General features: G+C 36.8%; 1 protein-coding gene across 1 annotated transcript; it reads right to left on the reverse strand.

Annotated features, from left to right (window-relative positions):
• Positions 1-1,491: 1,491 nt before the first annotated feature.
• Positions 1,492-25,104, reverse strand: Naa50 (N-alpha-acetyltransferase 50, NatE catalytic subunit). Its single transcript, XM_074073169.1, has 5 exons — positions 24,984-25,104; positions 5,743-5,879; positions 5,219-5,338; positions 4,713-4,779; positions 1,492-2,287 (listed from the first exon to the last, which is right to left on the reverse strand). Exons 1-5 carry the CDS (start codon positions 25,016-25,018, stop codon positions 2,110-2,112), a joined length of 537 nt encoding a protein of 178 aa, XP_073929270.1. The 5' UTR covers positions 25,019-25,104; the 3' UTR covers positions 1,492-2,109.
• Between the last annotated feature and the right edge of the window lie 53 nt (positions 25,105-25,157).

Here is a 25,157-nt window from a genome sequence, read left to right on the forward strand (position 1 = left end):
TTCCCTCTTTAAATAACATGTACTTAAGTTCATGAGGCAGCTATTCGGTTTTCAATAACCGCATTTAGGGATACATTCATAGGACTGCTTAGATAGTCCAGGTGAAATGTTATAGAAATAGAGGCAGTGTCATCTCAGAAAACTCATTCATATATCAAAATCTATTTTGATATTTGGAAGTTTACAAAAAGGCGGACTTTTCAAACTAATTATGTTTTCTGTAACTCAAGCACTCTTCTCTTGGCAAGAGCAAGCTGAAGCTTATCCATGAAGGTAAAGGTGCTTACTGCTAAACTTTTCTTTAAGCTCAGATTTAGACTTTTAAGGAACTGATACCCAAGAAACCAACATGATCTTTCTCCATTTTTACTACCTTAAGATTAGAACCTTATAAACTTGTTTATCCATCACCTTCCTTTTCTGTATTTTTCTTGGCACTCAATTAAGACTGCTGAAGTCTATTTTACTTTATACTTTCACATTCTCAGAAACTTAAGGTTATAAAGTGTACACAAACATTTTGTGAAGTAATTATCATTTAACCTATTCAGAGATGATGAGACTTTTACATTAGAATTTTACATAAAAGGACAAATATTATGACTCAAACTTTCTTTTAAAGTCAAATGAGAACATTTCTTGAACCATCACTACTGACAATCTAAAAATTCTAAATATTAAAGATGGGACAATGGGTAGAAAATGAATTTCAGACATCTCGCATCTTACAAAAAGTTATCAACCTGTCAAAGCTACTCCCTACGTGCCAGAAAATGATCTAGCATAAACTAGACCTGTCAGTAGAGGAGATCACAGTGATATTTGCATCATTAACACTTTATACTTCTACCTTTCCAAGAATAGAAGCAATCTGCTTAACAATTCCTCTTATTCCAAATCCTTAAACTCAATATTGTAGGCACAGAGTGTAAGCAAATCTGGGATGTTCTCCAACAGATAAGCAATAGCATAGCTATTTTATTCTCAAAAATACTGTCTAGATATTCTTTCCTATATAATCAAATGTTCAGTGGCCATATTTTTAACAGCCTGAATTAGTTGATATTAAATGAATTTATTGTGCCAAATGTATATAAGCTTCCTTTTAGGTATTTCTTAATATGTCCAAGAGAAAATACCTGCTTCAGGTTTATTTAGGGATACTGACTTACAAGGACATCAACTCAATTTTTAAGGGTAGACTAACTATTGTTGGACTTACTGAAAGAAAAGGATAGTAGGAAATAATTAAATCACAACAAACTTCTTTAGGTCAGTTAAAGGCCATCTCTCTAGCTGGGATATTAAAAAAAAAAAAATTAATCTCACCAACCCACACTCTAGAAGTTAATGCCTCTAGTAACAATCAATAGCAGGAAAAACAAACCTGCTAACAACCAGCCCACTCATCAGCAAAAAAGCAAATACTCAATTAACTCAAAATACTTAGACCAAAATATAACACTACCTACCTACCAAACTGCCCCACCCATCAGCAAAAGAAAAAACAATTGCTTTAAAAACCTAAATAAGCTTAGTATTTTTTTGTTTTTTTTTTTTACTAAGATAACAAGGTCTAACTCCTGAGAATGCTCAGAAGGACTAAAGGTGGAGTGAAGGCATTGTCTAGGGATTAACATCCCACAAATTAAGTCTTTAAAAACTCAAAAGTACCACAAACACACTAAACTTGTCTATGAATTAGAGAACAGGATATTGCTGCTTCTTTTTATCTTTTCAAATAAACAAATATTTGTAGACTCTGCCCTTCAATGTGAAAGCAGGACATAAAAAAAAAAAAAATCAGCTAAAAAATTTGAAATCATCTGATGCCCAAATATTTGGGACCACATCTTAACTATGAAACTAAACAAATCTACTGTCCTTTCTTCAATCCAACCACCTTACAAAAACAACAAAAAAACCTAAAACAATCCAAACATGATTATTTTTTAAAAGTCTTTGAAAGTATTAAAACTTTTAGAGGAAAGAAAAGAAAAACAAGAACAAAGAGACAGAAAGCTTAAGAAAGAGGGGGCAGGGGGGAATCAACGGGCCTCTCTTTTATTTGGCGACAAGCAAGTGCAAGAAAGTTCATTTATAATTTGTTCAGTTGTCTGTCTTTTGCACATCTGCATTCTGACCAGAAGGGACTTTGAGATTTTTCTGAAGCACATGAGCATCTGCAGGCTCTATCCTCTTATAGTAGTTCTTCTTTGTCTCAATAATCTCAAAGCCAAACTTCCTGTAGAAGTCAATTGCTGACTCATTGCTGATCTGGACGTGCCTAAGATGTAAGAGGGTAACAACAAACAAAATGTAATTTAAAATTTCATCAGTTTTTAAGTCTTTATCACGAATGGCTTCAAACTGGTTGAAATCAGAATATCATGACATCTTTTACATTCTTTACACTACCAGTAGTCAACAAGATTAGTTAATTATATCAGAAAACTATCTGACAATCTTATACTTTTAAACTAATTCTTCCATTGGCCAGGTAGATGATTAAGATTAGGAGGCTCATTAATAGTCCTTAGTCTAACAGTTAACAGACAGGGCTCTTTCATACTTGACTGTAAAAGGAGAAAAGATTCCTGTAATTAAAAATGACTTAAATAACCACAGGGATGAGTCAAAAGCCCTATTATGACTAACAGAAAATATGCTGCATTTTAAAATGAAGAAATTTGAGCATTCTTAATCACTCCTCAAAATAACATTGCATAATTTAGTATCTTTCATCACTACAATGAATTATGAACAAATTCCTGGCTGTGATCTCAGTCTTGGCCCTTAAACTGCAGTTTTGTGAGATCCTAGTATAATCTCAGTTAGGCCATCCCTGATTTTGATTAAACTCTAGTACAAATGAGCAAGTAACTGACAACCCTGAACAAAACACACAAGACTGCAAACAGTATGACATGAGAAAAGATAATATAATGGTATTAGTGATCTTGAACTCTGAACACTTGGGTTGCAATCCAGGTTTTATCTGTATGACTTTGAAGTTCTCAATATGTGTTTTGTCTGAGGTTCCATGACTATTATTAAAATAAAACATCTTAACTATAGCCCACCCTCCATATCCATGGTTTTTGCATCTGTGGATTCAGCCAATCCTGGATTAAAAGTATTCAGGAAAAAAACTACACCTGTACTCAACATGTACACTATTGTTTCCTTATCACTCCTGAAACAATGTAGTATAACAAATACTTACATAGCACTTACATTGCACTGTTATAATAAGTAATCTAAGTTGATTTAAAGTATATGGGAGAAATAAAGAAATGGGCAAGTGAATTAAACAGAACTTCCTCAAAAGAAGAAATTCAAATGGCCAAAAATCACATGAAAAAATGCTCACCATCTCTAGCAATAAAGGAAATGCAAATTAAAACCACACTAAGATTCCACCTCACCCCTGTTAGAATAGCCATCATCAGCAACACCACCACCAACAGGTGTTGGCAAGGATGCGGGGAAAAAGGAACCCTCTTACACTGCTGGTGTGAATGTAAACTAGTACAACCACTCTGGAAAAAAATTTGGAGGCTACTTAAAAAGCTAAATATTGATCTACCATTTGATCCAGCAATACCACTCTCGGGGATATACCCAAAAAACTGTGACACAGGTTACTCCAGAAGCACCTGCACACCCATGTTTATTGCAGCACTATTCACAATAGCCAAATTATGGAAACAGCCAAGATGCCCCACTACTGATGAATGGATCAAGAAAATGTGGTATTTATACACAATGAAATTTTATGCAGCCATGAAGAAGAACGAAATGTTATCGTTCGCTGGTAAATGGGTGGAATTGAAGAACATCATTCTGAGTGAGGTTAGCCTGGCCCAAAAAACCAAAAATCGTATGTTCTCCCTCATATGCGGACATTAGATCAAGGGCAAACACAACAAGGGGATTGGACTTTGAGCACATGATAAAAGCGAGAGCACACAAGGGAGGTGTGAGGATAGATAAGACACCTAAAAAATTAGCTAGCATTTGTTGCCCTCAACGCAGAGAAACTAAAGCAGATACCTTAAAAGCAACTGAGGCCAATAGGAGAAGGGGACCAGGAACTAGAGAAAAGGTTAGATCAAAAAGAATTAACCTAGAAGGTAACACACATGCAGAGGAAATTAATGTGAGTCAACTCCCTGTATAGCTATCCTTATCTCAACCAGCAAAAACCCTTGTTCCTACCTATTATTGCTTATACTCTCTCTTCAACAAAATTAGAGATAAGGGCAAAATAGTTTCTGCCAGGTATTGAGGGGGTGGGGGGGAAAGGGAGGGGGCGGAGTGGGTGATAAGGGAGGGGGTGGGGGCGGGGGGGAGAAATGACCCAACCATTGTATGCACATATGAATAATAAAACAATAAAAATTTTTTAAAAATATATCCTAATAAAAATTCTATAATTAAAAAAAAATAATAAAAAAATTTAAAAAGTATATGGGAGAATATGCTTAGGCCTTATGTAACTAGTATCCCATTTTCTATAGGGATGGAACATTCTCAGATGCTTGTAATCTGTAGAGGGTCCTGAAATCAATCCCCTTCAGATATCAAGGGATAACTATACTTTCATGGCATTTTCAAATATACAGTAAGTGAGCAGTTTCCAAAGTTTTAAATAGTATTTCTACTGACAATTTACTAAACTCTTTAGATAAGAACATTATTTTACTTACAGATAGATGTTGTCAAAAGTGCCATCTTTTTCACAGATGTTTAAAACATGATTTAACATTTTAGTTCCTATTAAGACAAACAACAAGTAAGTAACCTCATAAATCAACCTTTAAATTCCACACCTATTTGTCATCTTTAAGTCCTTATTGAGTCCTAATACAGAATTTATGAGGTATATACTAGACATCCTTACTTTTCCAATTTTTGTTCTCTGTCTATAATAGCTATATATGTTTAAAACTATTAGAAGAGCAACCTTTTTATACAAACACTTCCAGATAGATAAAAAGCAAAATGTGAACAAAAGGGGACAACTTTATACAGGGTTTCCAATTGAATTATATTAATATAGTACTAATTTTCACTTCATTCTATAAAATTCAGTAACCCTTTTCCCAGTATTCCTGAAAGAAATAAGAAGTTGACTTAATAGTTCAAATCAGTAACAATGTACTTATGCTTTTCTGAAGAAGTAAACAAAACAAAACACCCCCCACAATTTTACCTATTCCTAGTCTCCGGTAAGGTGCAAGACATCCTAGTGTCATGATGTAAAGTCTCTTCTGATTCTGTGAATGATCCACCCTGCAGCATACTGCACCTACAGCTATATCATTGAAATAGGCTGCCATGGAAAATATAAAGATACAAAGTTCAGTAGACAAAATAACATATTTTATTTAATCTCCCCCTCCCCTTCTAAAAGACTAAGTTGTTGCTATCAGCATTAAATTTTAATCAGCTATCCTATCATTATCAATGGCCTCAAACCTCTTACACTAAGGTAAGCTTTCTCTGTAATAAAGCTGATCTGTGATAACATATATGTGCACACTAAATAATAAAAAACACTAAGTATTTCCTTTAAAAATTCAAGTATTTTTATCTTGATTTTTCTCAAAACCTAGACCAGCTCTAATTTCCTCACTTGTAAAAACAGTAAACTAAATTACTAACTCATCCACTAATGTTAACAGGTACTGTTGAAGAACACAAATTTTTAAAAGGAAGGAAAAAACCATATTATACCAAGTTTTGCTAGCTCGCCAACCTCCAGCACATCCTTGTAGAACTTGTCATTGTAGCTGACTGGAAAGATGACCTGGTTCAGTCTCTTCAACTGTTTAATATTGTGTGGTGTCACATCTCCCAGCTCGATCCGGCTACTGGAACAAACCAAAATGTACTCAATAATATATAATTAGCTTCATTTGTTAAGATGATCATATTTAAAGGGTACCAAGTTATTTTTCTTAAGATTGACAAGTCCAACCCTTTATTGTGACTTCCTTTATTGTGACTTTATATTCCTAGAAAGATTCCACTTACAAGCAAATTTTACAGGCATTCAACCCAAATTCTATTTAGGGCTTTTGTACACATTTAGGGACAAATATACTAACTTATAACAGCTACTAAGAAGACCAAATTAATAGCTACAATAAATGCCAAAATTTTCCACGTAGTTTTCAGTTCAAAAAATTTAGATATGTGTATATTACTTGGTCAAAAAGACTGATAATACCTAACTTCAGCAAGGCATACACAACTGGTATTCTTATACTATACCTTGCAGATGAGAATGTAAACAGATATATCTCTTGAGAACACTCTAGCACTATGAATACAAAGAAGAAGCCTAAAAAGTACATCTCCTTTGTTCAACTAATCCTACTTCCAGAAATTTATACTAAGAAAATAACTCAAGTCCATGATAATTATGTGCATTCTGTTCATTAAGAACTGTGGTCCAGGAACCACCTACACCAGAATCACAAATAGGGTGCTTCAGCTTTACATTCCTAGATACTTCCAAGACCCTTTCAGAACCAGAAATCTCTTAAAACAAGGGAATCCACATTTTGAAAGATAACAGTTTAAAAATTACTATCAAGAATGTAATAGGAGCATTTCTAAGAAATCACAGGTAATCAAAACAACTGGTTCCATGGAAAAAGGGATTAAAGCTAAAAAGTTTCAGATTCATAAAAAGTTGTTTTGCCTGTAAAAGTATCAAAAAAAGAAATTTTTAACAGCAACCCAATTTTAATATGTCCTATTAACTAAGTCTGATCAAATGGGATAAACTTGAATATAAATCTACACAATTTTTACTGCGAGCACTATTATTAACAGAGTTGCTTATATACATTATTTGCCTTTTTTTGTGTTGCTGGGAAAAACCAGCACCCAGCCTACGTACATATTATTAACACAAATATTGTAATACATTGTTTTGTGAAGAAAAAAGTACACCCTAACTCTGACAATCTGACTTTTGTTTATACAGAAAAAAAATACTTGAAAAGATGTTTTTAAATGTATAGTAGTTTTTAAAACAGTATTTTCTGGAATGTTAAATTTAAGGTAAGCCAGGTGTATCAGTGGCTCATTCCTATAATCCTAGCTACTCAGGAGGGCGAGATCAGGAAGACTGAAGTTCAAAACCAGCCCCGCCAAATAGTTCATTGGACCCTATCTCGAAAAACCCTTCACAAAAATAGGCCTGGTGGAGTGGCTCAAGGTTGAAGGCCCTCAGTTCCAGCCCCAGTACTGAAAAAAGCAAAATAAAATAATTAAAAATCAAAGCAAATAAAACCCAAGGACTAAGGAAAAAAATAAAATTTTAAAGTTAATGTAATTGGTCAGGGGTAAATATGATGCAGTATATTATGCTGTAATTCTTTAAGATGTATCACTCTGCAATGTCAAGTTTGGATAACATTTTGCTTGCTAAGGAATTAGAAGCAAAATTTGAGGAAAGAAATTTTGTTCTATTTTAGACTCTAGCTCCAACATACAAATTATAGTATCAAGTACCCTTTTTAGGCTTAGTTAACTATCACTTAGAACTTCAGCCTTCCTGTCTCAATTTTTAAATTTTCAAGCAATTATTTTATATTAGTGTACGTCTTCTGTTTAAAAATCTCAGCACATGAATCTTCTTAGCAGACACAGGTTTGTTTTTTAATTTCCTTTCCAATTCTAGATTTAAAGTAAAAAATTTTCCTTTGCATTCTAGCCACGAGTAAATAGGGTCTTCTTCTAAGTACTTGAAAACTCTCATGAATTTCCTGTGTAGGATTCTTGCCTTCCTCATAAAATAAAGCACACCCTGATTTTTTTCTTCTTTAAGGCTGAAGTAAATGACACTTTCCCTAAAACTGGGTTTATGAATATCTACTGGGCTCACTTCCCTACTGTCTACCGCTCATATCTTTAAAAAAAAAAAAATCTGCAAATACTGTTACTCTGTAAAATACAGGACTCTTTAAAATAAGGGGATCATGCCTTACCTACACTTTTACCATTGTGCCACTAATGGGTGTGGTGATTCATTTCATACAACTAAAAAAAAAAATCACCCCATTGCATTTTCTGAATGGACTTAGAGGCATGCCCTTCAACCTCACTTTGAATATGTGGAGGCAGAAGTTCTTCCTTGGTCTCTTTACTGAGTTTTCCTTTTTCATAAAAATCTTTTGCTTTTTATTTTCATTTCTTTTCTGTGTATTTCATTCTTTAGTATTTCCTCCATAGGAGGTGTGGAATCTTTTTTGTTCTTCTAATCCAAGCTTTTCATTCTGTTGGGATGGCCCTCTAACTTCAGAGTCGGTTTTTTACTTGCTGCTTCTACAATCCTTTTCTCTCCAGTTCTTGTACTCTGGGATATGATAGTATTTGTCCCAGAGGTGGTCTGTAACCTTCACCTCCTTTGACAGTGCTCTCCACAAGGTGTGGAACAAACCCTGAAACCAACCCAATGTTGCAACACAACTTGCAGCGCCAGTCTCCGCAGATCCCCTAATTACGTTTTTTTTGTTGTTAAGTCCTATTAAACTTTGTATTTTAGAAGTGATTGAAAAATTACATTATGAAGCTTAAATGTAAACAACAATAAAGAGTAACTTAGCTAAGATGTTAAGCTTCTAAATGGTAAGAAGAACTTGAGGCTTTAAAATCTTCAAGAATGATTTCTTGGTGATTACTAATTACTAGGCTTCAAATTTTTTGGTGTTTTGTTTGTTTGTTTGTTTTTTGGCAGCCCTGGAGTTTGAACTCAGGGCCTCAGTCTTGCTAGATAGGCACTCTATTGCTGGAGCCACTCAACCCTTTTTTCATTATGGGTTTTTTGAGATAGGGTCTCTGGAACTATTTGCCTGGAGCTGGCTTCAAATTGCTGTCTTCCTGATCTCTGTCTCCTGAGTTCAAGTGTATTCTTGAAGGATAACGACCAGGTATTTCTCAACTTCTTACATGAAGATAAAAGGTGGTTATATAGCACAGTAAGATAGAATGGGTCTAATAAAAGTTAACTATTAAAACAAAAAAGTTTCCATTAGGATAGACAGAGAAAGCCTAAATACAATAAATAACATTGAATCCTTACTGAATAGGCAGCTTGTCTACAGCCATACCACCCTGAACACTCCTGATTTCATCTGATCTCAGAAGCTAAGCTGGGTCGGGCCTGGTTAGTACTAGATGGGAGAATAGGCAGCTTTTACTTTCCTTGTTTAACTCTTTTTTTAAAAGCCTGTGATGTGTAATATTAACAGTATAAGCCTAAGGGATATGTAGAAATGTCAAGAAAATGACCATATAGTCATGCAACCATAAACAACCAAACAAAAGAACTTTCAATTTAAGTTTTTGTTTTGTTTAACTTCAACATCTCTAATAGTTTTTTGTTGTTTTGGATTTTTTTTTAGTGGTACTGGCACTCTACCACTTAAACCATGCCCAAGTCCTTTTGCTTTTTAGTATAGTTTTTCATATAAGGTTTTGCACTTTTGCCCAAGCCAGCCTTAGGACTATGACCCTTCTGATTCTGCTCCCAAGCAGCTGGGATTACATGCATGAAACACCATTCCCAGGTTGTTTTTTTGCCCTGGCTGGTCTTGAACAGTGATCCTACTATCTTTGCCTCCTGAGTAGCTGAGACTATAGGTGTATAACACCACAAACAGCTGAGAAAATTCAATAGAGCTTTTGAGAATTCTGTGACTATAAATCCTTGTTAGACTGTTTTCCTCACACTTTTCTACAGTTGTATGAAATCAGAATTATTCACTCAAAGCATAAATCAGTTTTTTATTGGTGTACATGAAACTGTACATAGTAAGGGGTTTCATCATAAACCAATGATCTTTTAATAAATATGCAAAGGAGTTTTTTTATACCTACTAGGAAAAGATAAGTATATACAGTACAATTTTCTATTAATAGTACTAAAATAGAGTGGAAGAGACCTTGGGGAAGGTCTTGAAAGATGACTAGGATTTTTTTCTGTGGGAAGGTAGAGAGATACAGTATAAGGAGAAAGTAAAACAATCAAAATAGCAACAATATATAGTAAGTTTGATAAAGATATATAGTGTGCTTGTATGTGTATACAAAGAAGCTGGGTAATGGAGGAGAACCAATTCTACGGGTGGAGCAGACACACACACAAGATACAGACCTTCAAGGATACCTCCCAGTGACCCATTTCCTCTATGTAGGCCCCATCTCCCAAAGAATAAGGAACCTCACAAAACAGTACCACCTTTAGGGACCAAACTCCAGTATGGGCTCTTTTTGATGGATACTTCACATTCAAATCCTAACTTTACCTTCTCTACATAAAATACTTAGATGATCTTAGTCTCACAATGTTATGTTGCCAACTTCCAGATTTTAGCCTAAAGTGCAACTCCAGAGTTCCAAATTCTCACATCTGAAGCATCTCTGGTAGACAGCCTAAAGTAAACATATTGAAAACTGAATTTCTGATCTTCCCCAAATCTGTTTCAGCTGTAGCTTTCCCAATCTCTGTTGAAGGATTCGATCCTTGGCTGTATTCCTCTTTTACCTCCTCTTTGTCCAAATGATATTTCAAGAAAGCTTACACCTGGTTTTCTTTCCTTGTAATCAATCTTCTTGATAGGCTTTCTTCTCTGGATTATGTTGGCCTCAACAAAAGTTTGGAAGTGTTCTTTCTTGCTTTTCTAGCTCTGTCCATGTTTGCTTCAGGAACGTTTCTGTGTATTTTAAAATTTTTTCTACTTTATGTATTTTCAAGTTGTTAGCAGGAACCTAAGAATTTGGGAATGTAATGAGCTGCTGATAACTTGACCCTTTCATAATTTTGAAATATCTCTCCTTTTTGCTGATGATACTCATCTTATTTTGTTCATCATACAAATGTACAGCTTTCATCTAATCAATGTTCTGTCATATATACTTTATAATTTTAACTTCCCTGTATCCTTAGATTCAAAGTATGGCCAGATGACATGGTACACACCTCAAGTCCTGGCTAGTTAGGAGGTAGAGACAGAAGGACTGCTTAAACCTGGAAGTTTGGGCTACTCTGAGCAACACAATGAAACCCCCATCTCTTAGCAAACAAACAGTGTATCTGTATGTACAAAGCATATACTTGAGCCCTATTCCTTTAATGAGACAACCGGAATAACTGTTTCAGTCAAATTTAATGTTAATTACTGATTTAGTTTACTCAAGCACACCAGCTTGCAATTTTCAGTTTGTATCAATTAATAGTTGTTCTTTATTTTCCAGTTTTTTAGGGCTCATTTTCTCTTAGCTTTATTTAACTTTGTCTTTTCAAGAATGTCAAATAAATGGTATCACAAAATATATGCCCTTGTTTGGCTTTTGATTCAGCCTAATGTCTCTGCAATTCACCACATTATTGTACTGGTACTTGTTCATTTCTGCTTGTTATTGAGTAGCTTTCAATTGCATAGGTACACCACGGTTTATCATTTTTCTTTGTTTTTTTCAGTACTGGGAATTAAATCCAGGGCCTTGTGCAGGCGTGTTTTTGGTGATTATGAATAACCTTGATATAAACATTTGTATACAGGTTTGGTGTAAATGTAAGTTTTTATTTCTTTTAGTAAATACCTATGATGAGTGTGAGTACTGTAAGAGGAGGAGAATTCCAGTTCTGCATTCTCACCAACATCTGGCATTATCAACCTTTAAATTTTATTTTAAAATTTTTTAAATAGGTTGTAGTGATATCTTGCTGTAGCTTTAATTTATTATATGCCTTTCAGTAATAAAAACATCTGTTCAAATCTTTTACTGATTTTTTTAAACTGACTTTTCTTAGTTTTGAATACATATATATCATGGGTATGACTTCTGTAAGTTATGCATGTTGCAATGAATTTTCCCCAGCCTGCAGCTTTTTATTTATTTTTTTTGGGGGGGGGGGCTCACTCTACCACTTGACCCCAGCCCCCAACCCTTTAGAAAGCAACCCTTTCTTGCTTTAGTTATTTTTCAGGTAGGTTTTGTTTTTCCCCTGGCTGGCTATAGACCACTATCCCTTCTTTTATGGCCTCTGGTATACCTGGGAGGGACCACAAGAATGTGCCATCCAGTATGGCTTATTGACTAAGATGTGGACTTGCTAACTTTTTTACTTGTGCTGGCTCTGAACTGTGATCTGCCTGATTTCTGCTAGCTGCGATTACAGGCATGTCTCACCACCTCAGCTGGCCTTTTGCATTTCTTAATAGTACTTTTTAAGAGAAGTTTCACATTTTGATAACTGTCTCTTAGAATTATGGTTTTTAGTGTCTTTAGTGTCTTACCCAAGAAATTTTTGCCCAGCAGCTATTTGGGAGGCTCAGATAGGAGGATAATAAGTTCAAGGCCAGCTTGAGTAATTAAGGTGAGACATTGTCTCAAATTTAAAAAGGTCTGGGATGGAATGGTAAAATGAATGCCTAGCATTTGGGCGATTTGTAAGGCCTTAGGTTCAATCACCAATACCTTAGGGTTTGGGGGAGGAACAAAACATTGCCTAATTCAAGGTCACAAAGACTTTGGTTTTCTTTTACAAGCTTTCAACTTAGATGTATGATAGCCTTCTTAAGGTATAATAGATGTACCATAAAATTCACCTGATTTAAGTGCTAAATTCAACGATTTTTTTGACTATTTCTAAAGATGTACAACTATCACCTCAATTTAGCTTTAAAACATTCCCACCAGACCCAAAATTGTTTATACTGCAATCCTTTTGTTAACCCCAGCCAGTCAAAATTTACTTTCTCTTTCTACAGATTTGCCCTTTTTGGATATCTCATATACATGAAATCACATAATAATGTGATCCTTCCCACTAGTATTCTTTCATGTAGCATGTTTTCAAGGTTTCCCAGGTTCTTTTGTTGCTGAATATCAGTATTTCATTATGATATAGATAAATAAGATGTAGGATTACAGTGCTGTATGGCAATTTAAAAAAAAGCAAAACTAAACTAAACTGCATGAAATGGCTCCCAAAGGATGAAAATGTCCTAATCCAAAGTACACTGCATAAATTGTTTTACATGGATGAAGTACCTTTTAGATGTAAAATATGTGAAGATTATCCAGATGGATCCAATGTAATCACAGAAGTCCTTAAGAACTAGAGTAATGTGGCAATAGGAAGATACAAGAGTTTTCATGACACTCCATACACCAACTTTGAAGATGGGGAGGAGTGAAGAATGAGATAAAGAATGAGCTAAAGAATACAGACGCATTGTAAGAACCTGGAAATGGACTCTCCCCTAGAAACTCTAGAATAAACAGAGTTCTGTTGTATTACTTTCATAGGGCTGGTTTAACAAATGACCACAAATCAGTGGATTAAAGCAACAGAAACACCACTCAGGAGGTTAGACGTCTGAAAACAGGCTATCAATAGGTTCATGGCCTCTAGGTAAGAATCCCTCGTTTTCTTTTAGCCTCTGGTTGCCCTAGGCATTTCTTGGCTTGTAGCGTTCAAACTCTAATCTCTGCTCTACTTTTATGTGGTCTTGTGTTCTCTGCAGCATGGACTCTGTCCCACTATGTCCTCTCAGAAGGTTACTGGTTATTGGATTTAGGATCCTCTCTAATCCAGTATGACCACTATTTCATTTCCAAAGACTCTGTCTCTAAACAAGGTCATATGCTGAGATTCTAGGTCGTCATCAGTTTTTTTGCATACTATTTAAATTACTATACTTGCCAACACTTTTAAGTCCAGTGACATCCATTTCAGACATTTATATCAAGAACAGCAATGGACGTGTGTTATTTAAGCCATGAAGTTTGTAGTAATTGTTCCAGTAGTAATAGAATAGCAATACATCACTAGACTACTATTTGCCATGGTGGCTGCATCATTTACATTTCCAGCAGTAATGTATTATTAGGGAGTTCCCAAGTGAAAAGTTCCACCTTAGAACCTTTTCTTTTGTAATTAAGCTTATTATGTATGCTATCCAGTTTAACACTCACTTAAATTATAGTAGTCCTCCCTTATCTGGGGTTTTGTTTTCTAGAGTTTGTTTTCCTACAGCCTGAAAATTAAGTGGAAAATTCCAGAAAAAGACAATCCACAGGTTTTAAACTAAACAATATTCTAAACAGCAAGCCAAATCCTTTTGGTTTCCCACTCAAGGCCCACCTGGGCCATGAACCATCCTCTGGTCCAGTGTACCTGCACTGTATATGGTACCTACCTGTAGTAGCCATCTTGGTTATGCAGTGATTGTAATCAAGTAACTCTTAATTAATTGCTTAATGCCTATGTCATTCACCTCAACTTTATTTCATCACATAGGTACTGTATAATCTCATATCGGAAGGATACAGTACAATAGGACATTTTGAGAAACCACATTCACATTTTATTACAGTATGTTAAAACTCTTCTATCTTACTGTTATTGTTACTAGTGTCTTACTGTGCCTAATTTGTAAGTTAAACTTCATTAGAGATTTGTATGTATAGGAAAAGAGTATGTATAGGATTCAGTATTCTCTGGCTTCAGGCCATCCACTCAAGGACTCCTAACTATTCCCCAAGAATAAAGAAACTATTTTTGGTAAAATTCCCACTGCATGTGTACAATTCTAAATCTGGGAATACTGTGAGGGAAATAGAGGCTGAAGATAGGCATAAAGAAATGGAGTATGTCCCTGGAAAAATTATGCTACATGATCAGAGCTGATTTTACTTTGGTATACTGTATGTTGATTTATGAATGACACAAACTAATAGAGCAGCTGTGGCTCAAATTTAGTATTGTTTGACCCAGAAACATGTTTTGTTTTTTTTTTTTTTGGACCAGTACAGTGATTGCCAGCTTACTTCTAGTAAATTTAACAATGTAGACTGCCTTCATTTATCACTAGTTTGACTTCTCTGTGGATAAGCCTCAAGTTGTAGGTGTCAAAGTTAAATCAGCCAAGTGACCCACTGTTTTTCTTTGACTTTTACAACCCTAAATATAGAAACTGAAGACAGCAATTACAAGAACTACATTATTCTTTGCTCAATAATTTCATGTGACATGCTATCTTCTTTTGATTTTCAAATCTATAATCATCCCAGGTCACCTTCATATATGTTTTTAGACTCAGGATTTAAAAGTGGGACAGACTTTGACAGAAACAACAGCCAATTGCAAAAGTACCCACAGATAATTGTACTAAGCCCTATAAGATGCTGCTAGTTGCCTGCCTCTTTATACAGCCCATCAACTATCAACTGTGTCAGCACAAAACTAATCTTTTTTTTAGTTGTATCTTACATACATTTGAGCTTTCAACATGGAAGTGAGAAACATTTACTCACGGCTTACAAAACAAGCCATGTCATAAAATGAAGAGACTCATATCTCAGACAAGAAGTACTGTTTTGGCCAGGTACAGTGGCTTATGCCATAGCTACTGAGAGGCAGAGATCAGGACAACCATGGTTTGAGGCCAGCCAGGGCAGAAAGTTAGTAAGACCCTATCTCAAAAACAAGGCAAGTTATGGTGGCATGTGCCTAATATCCCAGCCATACAGGAGGCATAGACAGGAGGATTGTGGTCTGAGGACTGCCCAAGCAAAAACCAAGACTTTATATGAAAAATAACCTAAAGAGAAAAAAGGGCTGGTGGTGTGGCTCACATGGTAAGGCACTTGCCTAGCAAACACAAAGCCCTGAGTTCAAACACCTGTCCTCTCCCCCAAAAAGGCAGCACCTTATCTTAGTCCATCTTCAGCAACAGTAACACAATACCATAGACTGGATAAATTTATAAACAACAGAACTTTACATGTGACTCACAGTTCAATGGCACACATCTTGCTAAAGTCTTCTTATTGCATCATAAAATGGTGAAAAGGGGTGAGAGAAAATGGGACCCAATTTACCCCCTTTATAATGGACTTATTTCTGTGACAAAGGTCTTATCACAGAAAGTAGAGTCCCCTATAATAGGTAGACTTTTACCTATTAAAACTGTTACAATGGCAACTAATTTTTCAACTAAGTTTGATGAGGACCTTCACATTACAGCAAACATTGTATGTTTTGAATTATTAAAGGTAATAATGCCAGTCATGTCCATAGGTGCAAAAACGAATTTAATGGCAATTTTCTGAAAGGCCACAAGATGGAGGTAGGACTCCACAAAAGTAGATTCCATATAAAATGTGACTTTTTAAAGTTATATAGCAAAAACTGAAAATAAAATAAAAAGCTTTTATTTTCAATGGATACGGCATACCTTGGCATAGAATCTTAACTACTTAGTCCCTTCTTGTGTAGTTTCATCTGGAAGAGGGCCTTTAGAAACCATTGGGTCTATTCTGCTTTTATTTTACAGATGATAAAAGCCTGAGACAAATGTGCTCGTAGCTACAATTATCAATAAAGCTGAAATCAGATCTTTGTTCAATAACTCCCATTGTAGTGCAAGATCAGCCATACTGCATTCTCTTAAAAGAGTCATCTTCACTCCCCAGGGTGTGTGTGTGTGTGTGTGTTGATATGTACTGATAAAGGTGTATTTGCATGAAACTCAAAAGCATTTTTTAGCAAGGATCAGTCTGATTAAAAACTTTCCAGAAGTTAGAGGGTAGGTAATTTTTCTTAGTAGTAATCTAGTGCTAAACTTTTCCCTTTAGTATAGTACATGAACAAAAGACTTCTCTAGAGAATAAATTCCTTCAACCTAAAAGCCTAAAGGATTTATCAAAGCATAGCTTAAATATTAACTCATGAGGCTTTTATCCCAGAGATTTCAACCTCATGTGAAATATATTGTTTCTGCCCTCCAAGACTCAACATCTCTGCACTGCTTCAAGCAGTTATTTTTATACTTTTATCTTTTCTACTAAATTATAAGATGTAGAGAAGGCCCTCACATATTTCAAGTAATTACTTAATTACTTTCAATAATTTCAGATGGGCTTTCTCATTTCATCTAGATTTTGGAGTAGCATTTCTCAATTTCAGTACTATTTACATTTGGAGTGGGAATAATTCTTGTTGGGGGAGGAAGAGAGGGATGAAGGATGTTTACCAGCATCCCTAGTCTCTACCCACTAGGTATCAAAACTCTCCCATTACTGAGTGAAAAAAATTTCCACATTTACCACTAATTGGAAAGGCATGGAGGGGTGCTGGGAAGTATGCCTATGGTTGAGTCACTGCTCTGAAGGTTTAGCAAGGCATCAACAAAAAAGTGGTGGTAAAGTGGACCAGCTCTCTAAAAAATTTCACCATTTGGTTGGTTACTAATAAAGTACACACAACTCGAGGACATAATCTATTCAAATTACTGTCAAAATTTCTTCCATTCCCATTCTCACATTCAGTTAGGAGAGTTCCTTCAAAGAGGTGGCTTTTCCTTTTACTATCATGTAAATGTTAATGTTTCTATTTCCAAATTTTAGGCTTCAAGCATATTATTTCTGATTATTTATTGGTGATCTCCATAGTTTCTGTCTGCTTATTGGTGATCTCCATAGTTATCTAAAATTCAATTTACTCAAAATTGACCACATCATCTTTCGTAGTGTCTACTTCATCCAATATACAAATTCAGCTTTGATGTATTCTTATGTGCTTTTTAGATATCCAGTATCTCCCCAAATGGTTCATGTGTTGAAGGCTTGGTCCTCAGCTGGTGGCACTATTGAGATTAATGGATCAAGAGAAAACTAACTTTATCAATGGGCCAATCCATTGATGAGTTCACATTCAATGGGTGTTAGAAAGTAAGGCCTGGTTGGAAGCAGGTCACTGGGGGGGTCGGGGGGAGGGTACCTTCAAAATGTATTTCTAGTCCCTGCCCCTTCCTGTGTTTGTCTGCTTCCTGGCTACCATGAGGTGAGCAGCCTCCTTTGCCACATGCTTCAACGACCATGATGTCCTGCCTCACAACAGGCCCAATGAACCAAGCTAACCACGGACAGAAACCTCTGAAACCATGAGTCAAAACCACACAAAACAAAAACTTTTCCTTTTGAATTGTTTACATAAGGTATTTTGTCACAGCGACAAAAAACACGTTTTGTCCTATTTTAATCCCTATCAGTTCTGCTTCCAACTGTCTCCACTGCCTGTTTCTATACCCTTTCTCTTAGCATGATGGTTCAGGCCATCATTTCAGCTTGAATTCTAATAAGTCTAATGACAAAGCCAAGGAGATAATGCCATCACAATGTAATCAGAATAATCTTTCTACAACACCCACCTAATGACTACTTCTCTGCTTAAAATCTTTCAATTGCTATACATATCCTACCAACTGAAATGTATTTAACATTGCACACATACAGAGCCCTTCATCACCTAGCTATGGTCACTCATTTAGTTTACCCCACTGACGATGATGGTGATTTTTTTTGCCATACAAAACTACTTTAAAAATCCCAGAACTGGAGTCTGAACTCAGGGCCTTGAATGCTTGCTAGGCTGTGGATCTACCACTTGAACCATGCCCCCAGCGCTTTGTGTTTTATTTTTATTATGCTGGGCTGGCCTAGACAATGATCCTCCCATTTCTGCTTCCTGCACAGCTGGGATGGCAGGTGAGCACCTGCTAACTTTTTGCCTGGGCTGGCCTAAAATCAAGATCCTCCCAAATTCCACCTCCCAAGTAGCTAGAATTAAAGACATGAGCACCACACACAGCCTCCTTGGCTAGCTTCTGTACCAATTTTTTCATTAATAGATTATGGACGCCACAACATTGTTACAGAGAGTAAAGATTAAGAGTCATGAAGAAGACAGGCAGAGTAACAAAATAAGAAAGTACTTTAAAGAAAAAAATTCAAATATTAACTCCAAGGTTTCATTTTTTGTTACTTTACAGAGAGGGGCAGTGCAGACAAAGACTAGAAATGCCAAACATGTGACATGTATAGAAGTCATACAAGGTATTAGTAACACCTCTTATTGTAGTCTGAAAACTCAAAGATATCAACCACTTAGATTAGAATTTGCCTGTGATTTAAAATCTCTGGCCACTCTTTTCAAGATCAAGCCATTCCTTTTAAAGACAATGAAACAAAGCTCAGACTTCAAGAAACTTAGAAGTAATACTACTGCTAGCTATCATTTAGCACAATGAACTAAAACTTGGTTGCTTTTAGTTAATGCTGTTTGTATCACAGTAAGCTTCTGTTCTTAAGATAAATAAGCCATATAGATTAAAAGGGGAACAATGCAAATATACCTTAAATTTTCTTTCAAATGATCTGGGTCTTAACTGACATCACTCTGACAATATTTACTAATCTGAATGTCTTAACCCATTATCTCAAGAGCATTATCTTTGATTGTTTTGTAATCTGACGTTCAGGCAACCAATATCCCAATTAAAAACAAGTAATTACACAAATAGGCTAAATGACAAAGATACATATAAATGACCACTGAAGGTGGAAAATGTCTAACTTCACTAAATAACAAATTTTTTTTAAAAAGGGAAAAATGCATTTATCATCTAGTCAGCAAAGTAAAAGGCTATACATGAGTATGTACTTAAAACGAATGTGTAAGGAAGCTACTAGCTATTTGTATCATTTCACAAACGTTCAAGTGTACACAGCACATCCCAGATGAAAATTTATACAACTTTTGACTGAGATGGTAGCCACTACCTTCCTCCATTTTCTTACAGTTTTTCAAATTTCCCTTTCAGATTCTGCCCGTGGAAAAAGAAGGGCACTCTAATACACCGCTGACAGTATAAATTGGAAGTCAACTGGTAACAAGTATAGGAGCTTAAAAAAAAAAAAAAAATGCCAGTACCTTTTCACTTAAAAAAAACTCACACCTCAGAAATAATATATTAAGATTATATGTAGTTACTTGAAAGACTTTTTTTCCAAAACCAAATGCTTAAATCCCAGTTGTTGGGTTTTTTTTTAATATAGCATACTTCAATTCAGATGCTAATATTTCCAGGAAATATTGATACATATTTACATTTCAAATATACTTCAAATTGTCCAATAACCAACTTTTTAAATTAAACTTTAAAGTTCAATTACTTAACAATACAAGGCCCATTTCAACTGCACAATAGCCAACTGGACAAGACAAATATTTCGCCAGTAAGTTAAGCACTAAATTAATTTTAGTAATTGATAGAAAGAAGAAGGCAGAAAGTAGGGCTGGGTGATAGTACCATTATATAATTTTGTAGCTTTAAACTACAATCCATTTACATTATGGAAAGAATGTTTCTACTGGTCTACAGGCCATGTTATTTAAAGAAAAAAAAAAGATGAAGGAAAAGCATTTGGGTAATTAAGTACTTCTCTTCAAATGTCAAAGTTGACAGCCATAACTAATCCACAGAAGGATATCCACAGGATGAAATAGCAAAGTGAAATTTAACATAGCTATGAGGTTGGTCTGGCAAAAACACCAAGTTTGAAAAATAATGCTTTATAAGACTTTGAAGAGATTTTTAATTGACTATAAGTTACTGTGCAATAATATAAAATTAATTTGGTCATAAATTGCAGTAACAGAAACACATAATTTATACCGATCACAATAGTAGTCCCGATTTCCCACTCTGCTGATTACAAATGCAGAAATATTAAACAGTGGTCAAAATGTTTGAAATTACGATAAATAGGGAATATATATCTTGATGAAATAGATGAGTGCTCAGTCTGAATGACAGTGAAATAGTCTAATACAGAAATTCTTGATTACACTTTGTTCAGAGCTTTACTAACAGTCACCCACATTTCAGAAAAGAAATCACTCCACTGATGGCAACACAGCACAAGTCACTGATGTACACACCAGGATAGGTAGCTGATATATTTTCTAAATTATACAATGACTATTTACAGATATATGCAAATAAATGACCTTCTTACACTTTAAAGTGTAATTGTACCTGGTCATTACATTCTGGAATAGATCTTATTATAATTAATTTTCAGTTTATTTCTCCTTTCTTTTAGGACATTGCATTGACTTTTAAAAATTGTGTTGCATGTAAATTTTTCTTTATTCGTTTATTCACATGTGCATACATTGTTTGGGTCATTTCTCCCACCCACCCCCCCCCCCCGCCTGCATATAGATTTTTTTATATGAATTCATCTCAACATAGCAAAGGAGACATTACAAAGTATTTGTTAAAATTCAGCATTTAACCAACAATCCACAAATTATTAGTTTTACAGAAACGAGGAGTGTGAATTGCAGGTATATAAAATTTGTCAAAGCTACTTCAGGCTTTTGTTTGGCTGACAAAAAACAGCAGTATCATATTTAAAAAAGAATTTTACTGACATAGCAGCCAGGCACAGTGGTCATCTCAGTTACTTGGATTGCTATGACAAGAGGACTGTTTTGGCAACAAAGTGAGACCCTGCCTTAAAAAATCCAAAGATACATATGGAAGACATCACAGACCTTGTTTACAATTCAACATTTTACATGTATGGCCTAGTAATCAACAAAGATACAGAGTTATTTCCAGCACTTGAGAAGATGTCCTATGCCCCTCCCCAGTCCATAGGCCCTCAGAGGTAATCATTATTCTGAATTCTTTAGCATGGTTTCATTTCTGACTACACAATCTATTACTTTATTTTCTAGTAATTTTTGGTCAAAGTGGCTCCCTTTAATGTTTCAATTAGTAATGGACATGGTTCTATATATTAGTTCTACCTACTTTCCCAATTTTACTTTGGCAACATGCATTCGTATCCCTTTTAAAGACACTCTTATTAGAACTAATTTGGACCTCTTTACTATAATTGAAGAGAAAATGGCTTTAGTTTTACTATTACTCTGATGACTAATTACATTGCCACCCCAGTCTTGGCTGTCTATGGCATTCTTCTTGCTTGAATGTCATCTTCCCTAGAGAGGAATAAGAGATATAAATAATCAGCTTACCATCCACAAATTCAAGCCACAATGTCCTTGGTTACTAAAAAACATCACTTCATTTAAATGGAGTAATATCTCTAATATATCTCACATTTCCAGACATGTATATAAACACATGCAGTATTTAGTAACTGGAAATTTATCTACTATGAAGGAAAGGCAAATACATGTCAATACAATGGAATGTTCTACTGCAACTATTAATAAAAATACTAAAAGTATGAGGGAAAACCAGGTAAGTTTTAAGAGCTTAAAGAGGCACTAATGTTCAACATTTAAATAGATTGATTTGGAGATGGGGATTCTGCAGGTTCGAATTTCAGATATTCTATTCAACTTACTGTCCAGTTAGTGCAATATATTATAAAACACTTAGCAAACCATGGAACAGGACCAGTCTTCCAGAGGACTTTCCAAATCAAGAATCAGGAGACTGACCACATTGTGACTGGTGATACAAGTTCTGGAACTCAAGAACTTTTAATATCTTTTTAACGCCTTTATCTCAAAAATACCCAACACAAAAAACAGCTGTTAGAGTGGCTCAAGTGGTGAAGTACTTGCCTAGCAAGTGAGGCCCTGAGTTCAAACCCCAGTTAACACCAAAAAAGCAAACAAACAAACAAAAAAAATCTAAGAAGCAAAAATAAAATAAAAACCCCATCTTACCTGAGAGTTAAGCGGAGAATTCAATATTCTATGAAATCATCTTAAAACTGTTCGGTCAAGAACAGAATTCTAAGCTACTGATCATACATAGTAAGAACTATAACTGAAGCCTCAATTTCATGCATGGATGCTGGCGTAAGGTTTAGATTCTGCAACTCTTAAAAAGTTTTATTTGACTACTAACTATTTGTAGGGATCTGCCTACAAATGTTTCATGAGTGTACTAATTCAAAGTAGATAGTAAATAGAATTGTTTGGCCCCATTTCTATTGCCAAGTATCAGAAAGAACAGTACACCCTACGGCGACTGAGCTAGATCAAAGATTTTGGAACTAAACATTCAGAATGTTCTTGGAGTCCACCTTTCTAAAACCATCACATAGTTTCAACCCTGGGGACTCTTCAGCCTCATTTTTATTGTTTTAACAGAACATGAGTGTATGGCAACTAGGATACAAAAAATGAACAGAGACAGCATCCATACCTAAGGATTACCATTTACCAGAAAAACAAGACTTCGCAAATATGTTGGATCACATATAAAATAATCAAATTTCTGTATCAGATTCAAGTGAAGCAAATATTTCCAAGACTTTCAACATTGAAATGAATATCCAATAGTTAAAATTAGTTAAAATCACAGTGAGAAAATATATTACAGATCTAAAAGCAAATCAAACATTCTCGGAATCTGCTGCAACTACAAACAGACACACGGAGATAATCTTTAGACCCTTATTTTAGGCAGTATGACATTGCCTGGAAAAGTGATTTAACTTCACTCTCAAAAGAGTTCGACCAGCTTCACTAACTTAAATCAGTTACAAGTCTTAACCGACTTACGGTAACAGGAAAAACTCGGGCATTTCCTACCGAGTCCAACATTTATAAGCTCCCACTTCTTTCCCTATTGTTAAAACACTACATAAACGAATGCCAAGGAGACATTTTATTCACACGGAAACAGTTATACTAAAACTATTCCTAATCTTATCCAAGAGGGAAACCGAGAGATCAAAGCCTAACTTCGCCAGTCAACTGCAGAAGGCGTAGTAACTCAGAACCCCCGGCAACCCAAACTCCTAGAGCAATAGCTCCACCTACTGACCCCGCAGGACTTCCTTAAACATTTTGGCACCCCAAGTCCACACAGCTCGCGCTCACTCCCCCTCCTCCACTCGTTCTGACCCAACCCTAATCTAGTTGACTCACCAGCTCCTAATACTCATCCCTGTGCATAAAGAGCAAGTCCTCCCCGCCAAAAAAAGGTTCTGCACGGCCCGCAAGTGTGAATAAAACGGAGTCTGGATGTGAACAAGAGGAACCCGGACACCGTGTGGGCCGGGAGCAGGGTGCCCTAGGCGCCTCACAATAGCTTCCCCGGCTCCCCACTGAGCCCACACTCGTCCGGCGGGCCCCAACCCTGGCCTCCCCACCCCCTGCCCGCGCCGGCTCCTCCGCCCGCCAACAGCCTCGCCTCGCCTCCGCCCCCTCCGGGCGCCGAACACCCTCCGCCGGGTCTTCGTCCCGGGCCTCTCTCCACACATCCCTCTACCCTGCCCCTGGGCCCGGCCCGGCTGCCCTTCCTCACCCTTTCATCTTCCCCGCCTGTTGAGGCCGTCGTTACCACCGCTCTCGAAGCCGTCGTCCCCGCCGCCCCGAGCTCTCCGCGCCCTCAGCTCAGGCCACTCTACCCCACAAGCCCGCCTCCTCGCCGCGAGAAAGAGCTGAGTGAGTGACGGAGGCCGCGGATACCCAGCACTGCCCTGAGTATCGGAAGGGGGCGGAGAGGGCTCCCGCCGCCGCGCTGCTGCTGCTGCTGCCGCTCCTCCACACGTGCACACGGTGCACTCGGCTCCCGCCCGCCGCCGCAGCCAGCCAGACCCGCCGCCGCGCTGTGACCTTTCACCCCGCCCCCTCTGCGCGCCGGCGCGTCCGCCGCCTCTTGCGCAGCCGCACTGCGCGCCTCACGCACACCCCCCCCACCCCCACCCCCCACCTCACTATTGAACCTCCATCTTTCCCCAGGGTTGTGCCTACGATCGTCACGCTCCTCCTCCCACCCATTACGACACAACTTGTGTGGCTTGCTTGGTAGGCCCTGGCGGTAAAATCCGGATTTTTCCACCCTTCCTGCTTTCCCACATCAGCAAACACAATCTCTTCCCGCCACCTTCTTTCCAGTCTGTAGTCTGGAGTGACCTTCAGTCGCTCGTCTCCTAATAAGGTTTTATAAAATCGATTCTTCTACATACAAAGAAGCCCGTGGAAAACTCATGTGATTTTAAAGCAAACGTAATTAACAGTCGGCCGGATAACTTGGCTACCCTCCAGCACGCCTCAAGTTTTGAAATCACGTGATTGGCCTAAGCTTTACAGCCTGGGATTTTACCGGTGGGCCCCACAGGGACGGAACTCCATCGCCATTTCCGGTCCCTACATTGTGGCTCGAACGTCACTTCCTTAGCAATGCACTTTAACCCTTGCCATCCTCGCCTTCTGCACTGCAGCTTTACCACACAGACTTTGTTGTTGGTTTTTTTTTTTTATCACGTTTGCTTTCTTC

This window comes from Castor canadensis, chromosome 5 (assembly GCF_047511655.1).
Source record: "Castor canadensis chromosome 5, mCasCan1.hap1v2, whole genome shotgun sequence".
NCBI lineage: Eukaryota > Metazoa > Chordata > Mammalia > Rodentia > Castoridae > Castor > Castor canadensis.

Coding starts and splice junctions, on each gene's coding strand:
- Naa50 (XM_074073169.1), bottom strand. CDS start 25,018: ATGGCGATGGAGTTCCGTCCCTGTGGGGCCCACCG. Junction 5,880..24,983: donor CGTCCCTGTGGGGCCCACCG/GTAAAATCCCAG, acceptor GGTTTGTTCCAG/TAGCCGGATCGAGCTGGGAG. Junction 4,780..5,218: donor TTACCGGAGACTAGGAATAG/GTAAAATTGTGG, acceptor TTGTCTTAATAG/GAACTAAAATGTTAAATCAT.